Raw genomic sequence first — 13,449 nt, 5'->3', positions numbered from 1 at the left:
GACCTGTCACCGGCAGTGTGTGCATAGAACCCAAGTGCATGTAGTAACCAGCAGCAAAGACACTCGAACAACAAGAGCTTAAGAACGCGCGCCGATACTGGTCAAATACTTGCTCAAGAGGACACTCACAGAAGCCGTGCTGCGCATTCTATGCCATCTAACCGTACTTGACCCACGGTCATGACTAAAAGTCAATGCAAAATACTCATAAATAAGACGCCCTCCATCCCACTCTGCCTGTGTATGTAAAAAACGACTCGCAGATGATGGTGTTCTGCAGCGTTTTTACTGGAGGAAGTGCCTTGCATTACTGGCATCCTTCGCCTGCATTTCTAAAGGTGCCTTGGTAACGGAGTTCAGCCTTGCTGCTTATGTGACGCCCCCTACGTTTTGTGTCACTATGACAATGAAGTACGCTGTTGTGTTGATTCAAAGAAATAAATCTTTTAAACAATGACACATTGCTATGAGTGCAACGGCACCATTCCAACCTTCAGAAGGCGTGAACTGAATTTCCACATTCCACTTTCCCGAATGACAGTATTAATAGGGCTGCAGTGCCCTCTTGAAAGATCTCTTGATGAATTGTTTCTCAACGCTTCCTTCAGTGTCACCTTCATACTTATAATCACATGTCAAACATTTCACACCTTCATGCTATTAACACTATGGCAATGACACATGCCTGAGGCGTTACAATGTTATAACAATGTAATACGGTGTGACAGATGTATTGTTGTACATTGAAGTTACTTTTATGTCCTGCAAAAGTTGAATTTCATGTTTCTGTGTGACGTGTTGCCCATCTACTGCAGGGTGGAAGACTACGCCGAAGCAAAACTGAATAGGTGTGAAGGGAGTTTGCATGTTCAGATTGGCAAATCACACCAGCTGCTTGGTTAAGCGCTGGGTGGTTGTGCATCGACGTCACAGATAACGCTCTCCAAGGAACCTCGTCCTACTCTTTTCTTTTCATCTGCGGGAGGATTACTGTAATGCTCTTGCTTGAGTGAAGGTGCTGCAGGAAGGGCTGTAAGCCCCATATGGTCCAAACATCTAGTGGCAGATCGAGTGGGACTTCTCAATCGAGGCTGTTGATCCACTGTAATCCCACCTTGACACAGCTCATCCAGGAGTTCACCTTGCTAACTAGCTCGAATTGTTCGCCTTATTTCGCTACTCCGATTTACTCCCACAGCCCACACACATGCAAAGGTTAATAGGCGACTCTTAAGGACACGCTTTCACAGTGACAACGCCGAGGTGCTGGCGACAGTTCCAATGAGGCATTTACATGGTCGGTTCCGTCGGCAGAAGTTGGACTCTGGACCCAAGCAAATTCTCACTCCTAAAGCGTGACATATCGACGGTTCTCAAATGGATTTTTTCATCCGATGTTGACGCACAAGGCTATTCAATTGAGTTAGATGTTTAACTTCCCGCAGCATTTCACTTCAAAACGGATGGTTGGGGTGAAGATGAGAGGAGGGTTGATGATCGAAAGCTCCCAATGTTACGCCAATTTTGTACAAGTAACATCCGACTTTCGACCGGGATCGATTCTGACCAACCGGTCGTGAGTGAAATGCCATTCAAAATAGCCGACGCGAGGGTTACAGGTGCTACTGTAGTGGTAGATCTCTGTGTGAGAGTGAGATGCTGCCGTAACTCGTACGTCTTGCTGCGGTGCCAGACATTGAATAAAATAAAAAACAAGCATCTGCTGGCCGTGGTTGTAAGTACAGGTGGATGCAAGTCGAGCAGGTCGTATGTTACTTGTAGTTACTTGGTATAACTAGTAGCATGAGCTTGACTCATTGTCTCGCACCACGTGGTCATATTAGGTTCCAAAAGACAGCAAACTGACCAATAGAATGGGAACATAAAGTCTAAATCCTAACACCTGATATCTGTTATTATTTTTGAAGTAGTCAAAGCCTAATGTTATGAATGTGTGAGGGCAATGCCTGCCTCTCACAACAGGTAGCTGTGATAAGCTCCACCCGCCTGCAACCCAGGCTCACCAGGACCGAGCACCGGTAAATAATTTGTGTTCATTGTGCATGAGAGCTTTGCTTCAAAACCACCGGTGTGCTTCCGACACGTGCAAGATTGAGATAGTACTGGAGGTTCGACGCGGCAAGGTTATTTGTCATTGATTTCAGAAAGAAACAAACAACCACACACATGCACACACAATGCAAATCCCTATATTGTGAGTCATAGATGTTTCTTTGAGCGACAGCCAGAATTCAGGAGAAGGAAGTAAACACAGATATTCACGCTGTCGACTGGTGCTCACTCCCACTGTTTACGCTTGTTTCAAGGCAAGTGTTGTTGCCACCTGAGGGCCAACTGAAGACCTTCCCTCATGAAGTTTGGATACCAGGCGTGAAGTTTGAAGTTGTTTTTGATATTTCAAATTAGTTCTATAATCTACGGCATGAGTGCGATGCAAGATCCATACAGCTGAGTCACCATGACAACGGGCTTCACTCGACTACCCATGACCTGTGTGTGCAGAGAACAACAGATGTGACCTTTGTTCTGTTGCTTATTTTCCCATAAATAATAAAGGAAAATAAATCAGCCAGCCATCAGACGACATCTGGCCAAGCCAAGCACAGCACTGTGACCGAAGATTGGAGATAGATTGACTCACCGATTACTCATGATGTGAATCTGAAGCTGCAGGTCATCCAATCCTTGACCAGTCCAGTTGGGTCATGTACATCCGCTGGAGCTGTGCATGAGATTGGATTCTAAACTTGTTGAATGACCCAACAAAAGGGCACTTTTTTAAAAAAGACGCCACGTCTTATGTAACTGATCTAACCATAACTAAATAACATTACCACTATATTAGTTGCAGACACCGGTGGCCTCAGAATATTGTGGTACCACGGTTCAAAGGCGCCATGATATACGTACAGTGCACATCTTATGGGTTTCCTGTCTTTACACGTAGAAACATGTTTCATTCATGTTCAAGTCTGTTCATATAAAGCTGTTAAAAGTGTGAGTGGGTGTGGCATAACGGCCATGTGACCTCTGTATCCGGCGCCAATACACACAAGGAGGCAGCTCTAATGCTGTATTCTATTTCTGTAATATTGCAGTAGACATGTCAGCAGTCCGCTTTAGTGTCGAGATGGTTCAGACACTTCGCTCTGCTACTCGCTTTGCTGTCAACTGCCCTGAACCTTTGACACCCTTTCAGCCGCAACACTTGATTCACTCCTAGTTTATTCCCATTCCACAAGGGTGTGTATCACTGGGAAGAGTTTGAACTCTACATGACTCTTGGTGTTGTGTTCTTGTCAGTGTTTACTCATGACTCATGAGGTCGATTTGGATTCCCGATTGGTTGTTGAAAACACCATGAATGGCTTTGTTTATTTAGAACTTTAATATTTGTAATGGGCTCACGGTAAAATGCATTTATTTAAGTTGAAAATTAGGTGGTTTGCTCTCTCCGGGTCGGTGGAGAGTTCTTGCCCCAAGTGGTGGAGTTTAAGTATCTCGGGGTCTTGTTCTCGAGTGAGGGAAAAGGGGAGCGTAAGATTGATAGACAGGTTGGTGCAGTGGCAGCAGTGATGCGGTCGCTGTATCGGACCGTCGTGGTGAAGAGAGAGCTGAGTCACAAGACAAAGCTCTCGATGGATCTACGTTCCCACCCTCACCTATGGTCACGAGCTTTGGGTCATGACCGAAAGGATGAGATCGCGGATACAAGCGGCTGAGATGAGTTTCCTCCGCAGGGTGGCTGGGCGCACCCTTAGAGACAGGGTGAGGAGTTCGGTCATCCGGGAGGAGCTCGCGGTGGAGCCGCTGCACCTCCACATCGAGAGGAACCAGTTGAGGTGGCTCGGGCATCTGATCCGGATGCCCCCTGGACGCCTCCCTGGGGAGGTGTTCCGGACATGTCCTACCGGGAGGAGACCCCGGGGAAGACCCAGGACTCGCTGGAGAGATGATGTCTCCAGTCTGGCCTGGGAACACCTCGGGATCCCCCGGGAGGAGCTGGAGGAGGTTTGTGCGGATCGGGAAGTTTGGGCTTCCTTGCTCCGATGTGCTCCGCGACCCGACCCCGGGTAAGCGGCAGAAGAAGGTGAAGGTGAAGGTAAATTGAAAATGAAAACCTAAAAGATTTGCACCGGCAACCTTGTGAACCATGGGATTGTCCTGCGACCGCATGTGCCAAAAGCTCAAAAGTCGCTTGATATACAGGGGTTGGTGCAATGCTTTCGGGTGCGTGAGCACAGAAAACGGAGAGGATGAGATGAGACGTGTCTGAAAATAGCCAGCTACATCTCATCTCATAGCATGAAACCAGGGGAGACTAAGAGTGCTCATTGGCCGCTGCTTCCCAAGTGTCACTCAGAAGCTACAGCAAGGTCTTGTTTTAAACTTCCTTTCACTTCTGCTCTTGATCACATTGTTATTGTGACAGAAGATTGAATGGGTTGCAAAGTCATTCTAAAGCGCTATAAGGGGGTGCAGTGAAAAAAATTTGGGCTGTCTGAGAATAAAAAAATAATAAATAATGAATAAAAAAAATCCATGACACCAGTGTGGAATCCTAAAATCTTCCTCATGAGTGAAAGAAACTGAACTCAACAATAGTGAGTCAATACTGAGCAGCTGGGATTTCACCATCATCAGAACTGTTACTTCATATTCAGCAGTTATTGAGCTTGAGTTCACATAAAGCTGAGAACTGCTGTTGTTCAGTGAAGCGTTTAGTAGAAGCCCACTGAGTCTCAGCCCTGAGAGAAGGACGTGAGGATAACTGTTGACCATGCAGTGAGTGTCCAGGCTGAGCCAGACTGGACAGCAAGACCCTTCAGATCAGTTTACAGAGCCGACCGCTATCTCTCAGCCTGTGCTTCAGATGTGCCGACACCGTCGGCTGAAGTGTCTGAACATGGAAATTGAATGTCACAATCCACCAGAGGATTTTCAAGAGTTCCTAGTTTTCTGCTGAAAGCAAATGAACAATGGAGCCTTCACTGAAGAAAAGCTGTTTAGTGGAGGGACAGCTCAGCCGCCTTTGTCATTCAACTTCTGTAAAGAGTGGTCATGTGGTCAAAAAAGAAATGTTCATGTGAGAAAATGTGCCTCTGTGTGGATCAGACCATCCAAAATCATCTGCTACCGAAAAACCACTCTCTGTTCAGCGATCAGTCCCTGTCAATATCCAAGCAAGCTCATCCATGAGAGCCTCTGAGGTGAACTACATGCCCATTGTTTGAGGAAGAACTTCAGAAAACTCCTCTGAAAATCTTTCTCTTGCCTTCATGTACTTATGGGCCGATGAGATTTCATGAAACAGTGTCCTTATTCTCGGAGGCCACCAGATGGCGCTGTTTGGACTCCTAATTCAATGGAACCTCACATCATTTCTAAACCAAGATCGCCATCTAGGGGCCTCTGAAAATTAGGACACAGTTTGATCAACCCCACGACACTGTTTCATGATACCCCATCACTAGCTACATATGTCCACCTCTCCGATACTTGACAGAACCAAGGCCGTGTGAGAAGAGTCAAAGCGACCAAGTGTCAATAGAAGCCCTCAGGAACAAAACCCAAACTAGATCCTCCCATGTTCTCATCAGTCTCCTGTCTCTCTTCCAGTTTGATGTCCGGTCTAGCAGCCCTCGATGCCAAATGCTCCAGCCGGCTGGGCATCATGACCATCTCCTACTACCTCTGGACCACCTTTGTTGCAGTGGTGGTGGGCATCATCATGGTCTACATCATCCACCCAGGCGGCGCGGCTCAGAAGGAGGACTCGGAGGACAGCAAAAAGCCGATGACCAGCTCGGCCGATGCGCTCCTGGATCTCATCCGGTGAGTCGAGGGAAGATATCGAGCTGAATCTTCAGTGTGAAGTGTGTACACCAGGGAACTAACCCTGGAAGCCTCTTGAGAATAAATGAAAACTCGTGATATGAATGAAACAAACTTACAATTCCATTCATCCATCTGGAATGAACGGTCAAAGAAGGGTTGTTCATCGGAAATGCTTCATACTCAACGCTTCATACTTCATACTAAAATAATCTGCAGTAACAAGGTTACATGCAAACAAGCCTGCAGAACCATATGATTCATCATGAAGCTGCTAAACTGACGGACCTTTTTTTAATACCTCAGGGACATAGATATTCATGATTTATTTATGGATTTGGGTGTTTGGGGGGCACCCCCTGCGTGGATCATAATTGATAATGATAAGATTGTTGGGTCATCCAGAGTGGTAGAGATGAAGATACTGAGACCTTCATTGGAGGAGACTACAGAGGACAAGAGCAGAAATGCATTTATAAGAGGCAAGTCGTATGGAGAGGGGAGGCGGCGCATATTGAGCGAAGCATATACCAGGAATAAAGAGAAAAGGATGGGACTCATTCTCTGTGAGTTATGTATTTGTTATCTATTGAAATAATTTCTTTATATATGCAATATGGTAACGCTGTTTAATGTCTTCTAACTGTTGCTACGGCGACACGTCGGCTTTCCCCACAGTGGCACAAACACTCTAAACTAACAGGAAGACAGTGAGGTTCAGGGATATGGTGAAGGAAGACATGACTAGGGAGAATGAAAAGAGGAGGCTGACTTGCTTGTGAACCACCAGAAAAAGAAATCCACCTCCAAACGCTAAAAGATAATGAGTGCCTTCTCAATAGAGCAGAAAAACTTGCGTTTTTATTTGTGATAATCCTTCAATTAGGATTAGGATTAGTCCAAGGATTCGTGCACCGTCATGCTAGCGTATTCTTTTTAATATCAAAACCAAATAGAACAGAGCCTAACTGGCATTTTTAAATGTCATCTAATTAATTAATCCCCTGAAAATTATTTAAATTTTCTTTCTGTGAAAGTCGATATTTGCCGTTGTATTTCAGGTTTTGTGGGCGCTGGACTCTTTTAAATGCTGCCTCATGGTCCTAGAAATTGTTGGCTGAGATATGGATAGAAAATAGTTTTGTTGCGAGGAGATCATTTTTACTTCTGGAGCCGTTCTGCCGGAGGTCAGACCAGCGCAGCGCAGAGTGAGGAGTGAAATCCCGCGCGCTCATGTGGGTTATTGTGCTAAGCTAATTAGCGCTGCTGAAGGATGGAGTGTATGTTGTAGGTGAGTCCAGGTCAATCCCGCATTGAGAGCCATGACACCCACAGTGGGTCAGTAGCTCTTGCCCGAGATACCTCTGAATGGTTCACAAAAATAAATGGAATTTGAAGCTATATTTTTAGAGAAGCAGTCAAAAGTAAAGTGCAGAAAAGGAAGCAGCCTGTGTGTGTGTGTGTGTGTGTGTTTCAAAGATCACAGCTGTGCTTCGGATTTAAAGCACAAAGCTTCTCTAAAGCCTTCATCTACCGTGCAGCCGTAGTGTATCAGTGCAGGCACAAATGGGCCACTCTGTCTGCAGCTACGTGATAACCGTGTCATATCATTCATGGCTAAGAGCAAATGCACAATTCCTTGCACCGGTCCGCACGGCCAGAGTGCTTCATCGGCCGTCTCCACAGAGCCAGTGAGCGCTGGAGTTTGTGTAGCAAGCCTGTACATTGTTGCCATATGTCTGCGGAGTTAATCTGTTAATGCTCAAGATGCAATATGCTTTTAAAGCTCCTGAGGAGTGTTGTTCTCGCCGTGATTGTTGGTCGTGTTTGTGAGGATTTGCAGCTAATGCGGGTAGATTTTGTCTTGGTGGAGAATAAAAAAACCTTCTCTGGATTAACGCGAGAAGAATCCTACAAGGTGAATGGTTGTAGATGGAGATGGTATTGTTTTTAAGGCTCATTTTTCATATGCTTCTTACGTACGTGTCTGTCAAGAGACAAGTGGCTGAGAGCGCGATCATCTGGGAGATGCTCAGAATAGAATCAGTGGCCAGCTCATGGAAGAAAGGAGACCCACCCCATGTCTACTCCTCCACTGTGAAAATTATTTTACACATTTTTATAAAAACATCTCATAAAAAATCTATAAATGTGTTTATCGTTTCAGTAAGCAAAACAATTGAGCATAATTTATTGAAAATATTTTCCCATTTATTGTGAGGGATAAGAAACACAAATGGTGGGCTGCTGTTAAAAAAGAATTAACAAGGTAAAAATATGTTTTTCTGTTCAATATTTGTTGTAAATGCAAACATCTTCTGGTTGTGATGGGTAGATGAGGTGCCGTGAAACAGTGTCATAATTCTCAGAGGCCGCTATATGGCGCTTTTGAACGTTGGAAATGATGTGGGGATCCATTGAAATTGTTGTTCAAGTCCAAACATTTTACAGCACCATCTGGTGGCCTCTGAGAATCTGGACACTGTTTCATGAAACCTCATCTACCCATCACTTGTAGTGAAGGGCAGACACCCTAAATGCAAAAATAAATAATATACAAATCATCATAAAGGGTTAAGTCCACTCGACTAAATGCACAAAATGTGTATTATTCATTAACCCTTTAGTTTTTCCCCATTATGAACAGGTATCAAAAACATTTGAACATGTTTGTTGTGAAGTTACTGACCGGTCTGAACAAAGAGGAGGCCCCGGGTCAGACCCATGAGCTGTCATCACCATGAAGAACAAAAACCTGAGACCATGAGACCATGAAGAGAAAGAGAGGAATCCCGCTCAAACAAAAATTCAAGTCGCAGCTCAGAGCACAATGACTGGCTCTCCATCAGAATAAGTGTCTCAGGAGAATGTGATACCAATCCTCCTCTTCATTTAGTGGCGGCTAATCTTAGCTTAACATCGCAGCGGCTGGTTTCAAAATCCATGACTTGTCCTTCACCGCTCCCATCACTCATCCACTTCCCTCCACTCCACTAAACTTTCAAGGAACCTCTCACTTTCCAACCAGCACAGCGTGAACACGATATTTGTATCATACAAGTAGCAGAGGTTGAGGCAGCTACTGTTGAGTGACTGACACATAAAAGAAGTCAATGACACACAAGACAGGGTCAACCAGAGACTAAGCCAAACACAGCTTCTCTCCATGGCTCAGAACACCTGGAATAAAACGTTCCCTCGCGCTGTAATCGAAATGTTGCTGGCGAGTGACGGCTGACCGCTCCTTTAGATGTTTTGAGCCATCACACAAGTGAGGATAAGCCACTTTAATATCCTGATCCTGAGCTGCGTCATCCTGTGTGAAACCGTGTCAATACTTCTTGTGATTTATTTTTTTCTTTCCTGAGCCAAGACCAGCAAAATGATCTATTGATTCACACACTTGATAGCAATTATTGATTTCCAGCAGCAGACTCGCTAGTTTCGTGCCGCAGTTAGACTTTTCAGAGCAAACGCACTTGTTTGGCCCTGAGAAGACTCGTGTCGGACCGATTCAGTCGCAGCGAGGTTTCTCCTTGAATACGATGTTAATGATGGGCACTTGTCTTCGTGTTCACTTCGTTTTTCTTTTTGAAGGTCGCACACTAAATCTGGTGTTTATCTCTTCCAGCAACATGTTCCCAGCAAACCTGGTCCAAGCTACATTTCAACAGGTGAGCCACTTCATACTTGCTCTAGGGTTATGGCGACTGGAGCTCATGTGTACAAAGCACTACAGGTTTAGAGATCAGCCACTTTCATTCAACAGCAAAGGAACTCAAACATGAGCTGGGTGAAATGAAATTGTGTAGGAGCTGAAAATAGAACATAAGAATGTGATCAACAACGCAAGACATTTCTACGTTGCTACCGATGACCAGTCCAAACAGACATCAGTGTGTATAAACTAGTCTTTATTTGTAAAAGAAGACGCTGCTGTTTCAGTAGCATATTATGCTGCGCGCTGACACACTCGCTTCATTTTGTTTTCCCAGTATCGAACCCAGCGAGTGCCAGAGCTTATCCCCAAACCGACAGTGGCCCAGCTCATGGACGAGACGACCACGCGGCGGGTCTACATCTACGGCATCCAGGACGACAACAGCACTGACATCCAGAACTTCTCCCTGGACCTGACGCCGCCTCCGGACGTCATCATGAAAACGTCCCCCGGGACCAGCGAGGGCATGAACGTTCTCGGGATCGTCATTTTCTCCGCCACCATGGGTGAGAACGTCACGCCTACGCAGACGTCCTGTTACACTGCAGTGCAAAACTGTCGACTGTTCGACCAGGAATAATGCTGGGGAGGATGGGGCCAAACGGAAGCGCGCTTGTCAACTTCTGTCAGAGCTTGAACGAGGCGGTTTTAAAAATAGTCGCGATTGTTATCTGGTAAGAACCTCCACAAGCCTCTGCCAATGCCAAGTGCTGTTGTGGTAACTGTACTGCCATGCTCTTCCAGGTATTTCCCCTTCGGCATTGTGTTCCTTGTTGCCGGTAAAATCCTGGAGATGGACGACCCGTCAGCTATGGGGAAAAAGCTGGGATTCTACGCGATCACGGTGGTCATGGGCCTCATTCTCCATGGCCTTTTCATCCTCCCAGCCATGTACTTCTTCATCACCAAGAAGAGCCCCATCGTCTACATACGAGGAATCCTACAGGCTCTTCTTATATCTTTGGCCACCTCTTCAAGGTATTTGTGCTAAATAATATCAAATACCATTGACAGGGATGTGTTGCCCGTACAGAACTAGTTCTACACTACTACTACTAGTGCTACTAGTGACGCTCCTTTGGGGTTTAAAAGCGTATCTTTCCAAACCAAACCTAACCCAATAGATTTGAACCACATTACCAGCCACCTTTACTGCACACAGATTAATTCCAGCTTAATTCCATAATTTCCACGCAGAAAACGTGTACGTGTGATCCAAATCTTCAGCATATAACAGAACGCCTTGCCACATATCTAAGGGATTTCAGGTGAAACTCATTTTAGTGCTATATATAGAGGAAGAACTTCAACCAATTGTTTGTTTTGGGCAATTACACACAAAAAAGAACTCCAGATTTTTAACAGAATAGTGTCATTTGCATTAACATATCAACAATTTATAACTTTGCAAAACTCCTAAAATATATCATATGGATGACTGCAAAAAGTACTTGAAGACGCCAGGGAAATGGGCCAGAAAAACAAGGTTAGGGTAAGGCCTCGGCGATGGGGCATCGCTCCAAGATTTTGCTCTTGGAACACAATTTCACACTTGGTGTATATATAGTACCTCATGTGACCATGAGCTTGACTGACAGTGCCACACCAAGTCACACCACAAGTAAGGACAAGAGCTTACAATCGCCTCACCATCATTCCAACCCCAACTATTCTTTTTGAGCATCAGGAGACGCCGCAGCACAGGACAATGTGTTGTACACTCGTGAACTTCTATTATTTCTTTTTTTATCTTGTCTTTTTGGATTTTAATTCCGATAAAAGACAAGATTTAAGTGTCAACTGGTATAAAGTATTAGCCAGGAGCATGAGGGGCGACTGAATACCAACAAAACAAGCACACACCAACAGATTAAGACGCAAATAGTCTCGACAAACTTCACTCGATTTATTCTATTAATTGAGTTGCATCTCAGCAGCAGCACTACTCGCCAGGACACTGTCAACATATCACCACACTGGATGCAAGAACCTTGTTTACGTTGACTTGACACGTGGATTGTGGTGCTTTTACCAGTTTGTGTGTCAGTAATTGTTGTTGGAGGCTATTGAGCGTGCAATGTGGAAACATTCTGAGAATTATATTGTGTAGAACAGCGGTGGAGGGTAAGCGCTGTACGGTAACCCTGTGTTGGGGGGTTGTTGTTTGTGCCTGGGTTTCCTCCGCTAGCTGCCAATACACCAAAGAACCCTCTCAACCATGTTTACTAACAACGTGATGCTCAGCAACAAAATCTTTCATTGGCTGTGCGACAGCGTATAGACACCACAGCATCATCGCAAAATTGAACATAGCGCTATTCAGTCCTCAGCAGTGGTCAAGGCCACCCGGTATGCTGAACATAAGGCTTTTGTCCGACAACAACAACAAAATTCTTCTATTCTTCTTATTTACAGACATAGCACTTCCATTCTGTGTTTGAATGAGTCTCATACTGTGGTGCCCAGGACATATATGTATCATATTGTATGATGTTGAATTTTTGGTTTTCAATTATTGCTCTATTTTTTGCAGATTGAAACTCTTGAATTTCCTTTCTGCCCCCACAGTTCTGCCACGCTGCCTATCACCTTCAAGTGCCTCCTGGAAAACAATCACATCGACAGACGCATCATTCGCTTTGTGCTTCCAGTCGGCGCCACCATCAACATGGACGGCACGGCGCTCTACGAGGCAGTGGCGGCCATCTTTATTGCCCAAGTCAATAACTATGAACTTGATTTTGGACAGATCATCACGATAAGGTAAGGTCATGCGACGTGAGTCCTGCGATGTAGGAGACGTCTCTCCCAAACTAAAAACAATGATCAAATGACAAAACTGTCTTCCTCCCTTCTATCCCGCCTTTTTACAGTAAATGCTATCGAGTGGTTGTCTTTTATTGCACTGATGCCCCTTACCCTGCACCAGGTACCATAGTGACATGAGGCTCAATAACACTGCACCCTGCTAAATACACACCCGACCTCCCGCGATCACAACTATATCACACAAAAACAAAGTTACTCCTGAAAGCTCAGTCAATATTTACCACCAGTTTGGGCCATAAACACAAATGTATGACTCATGAATGTGTAACTAGTATATAGCATCATAGCGTAACATATTCCTGTGCTGAGTTCAGAGAGTAGTGTTGTGCGCAAGGCCCATATTCTTGATAAATCATTGTAAATCAAGTTGAAATGTCGCAAGTAAAGGACCAATTGTACATTAAAAGCAGATGTTTGAACATAAACAAAACAACAAGACTTGTTCACTTTTTCAAAGCAGAGTTTTAGCATTTAGCGACTAGCATCGGCGCTTAACAGCTACCGTTTTTTCTGCTCAAAAAGGAACTACATCTACAAATTAACTTTTTTTTTGTTGTGTTTGCTGTTTAAATTTAGAATATAATCTAATTTCTGAATGTAATTCTACTTCCTTACTTGTAAATTTAACGTCACGCACGTCGAATTAACATTGAAAAACCTTCAGGGATTAACCAGATGTACAAAAATGTAAATGTCACACAGATTTAGCCTGATATGAGCTTCTTAGCCTGATCTGATAAACCAGTCTGGACCCCCCACCCCTCGACTGGCCCCCCACATGAGGAGCACAGAAACAACCCCAGTCCGCTCAACCCCACCTCGTCCAGCCACAGGTCTCCCACCACCAAACGCACTTGTTTACTCCTGCATATTTGACGTCCCGCTGTAATAACACTGAGCAAACCTTTCCTCGTGGCCGCTTGCCTCTTCTCATAATCCCCCAGCTGTAAATCCCATATGACCTGTATTACTCATCTGTCTTGTCACGCCAGAATGAACATAATTTCCCCCACTTATTGAGTCCTGTTCCACCACCGGGTCGG

General features: G+C 44.9%; 1 protein-coding gene across 1 annotated transcript in view; it reads left to right on the top strand.

Moving 5' to 3' along the window:
- Positions 1 to 13,449, top strand: part of slc1a7a (solute carrier family 1 member 7a) — a 29,057-nt gene that overhangs the window by 12,315 nt on the left and 3,293 nt on the right. Inside the window, exons 3-8 of the mRNA XM_053882991.1 lie at positions 5,641 to 5,856; positions 9,488 to 9,530; positions 9,852 to 10,083; positions 10,152 to 10,251; positions 10,322 to 10,555; positions 12,146 to 12,340. Of these exons, the coding sequence (XP_053738966.1) occupies positions 5,641 to 5,856; positions 9,488 to 9,530; positions 9,852 to 10,083; positions 10,152 to 10,251; positions 10,322 to 10,555; positions 12,146 to 12,340 (1,020 nt within the window). The remainder of the gene's footprint in view (positions 1 to 5,640; positions 5,857 to 9,487; positions 9,531 to 9,851; positions 10,084 to 10,151; positions 10,252 to 10,321; positions 10,556 to 12,145; positions 12,341 to 13,449) is intronic.

The sequence above is a fragment of the Synchiropus splendidus genome, chromosome 13 (assembly GCF_027744825.2).
Source record: "Synchiropus splendidus isolate RoL2022-P1 chromosome 13, RoL_Sspl_1.0, whole genome shotgun sequence".
NCBI classification, from domain to species: domain Eukaryota; kingdom Metazoa; phylum Chordata; class Actinopteri; order Syngnathiformes; family Callionymidae; genus Synchiropus; species Synchiropus splendidus.
Note: the sequence above shows the minus strand (reverse complement) of the source record. Positions and strands in the feature narration are given on the sequence as shown.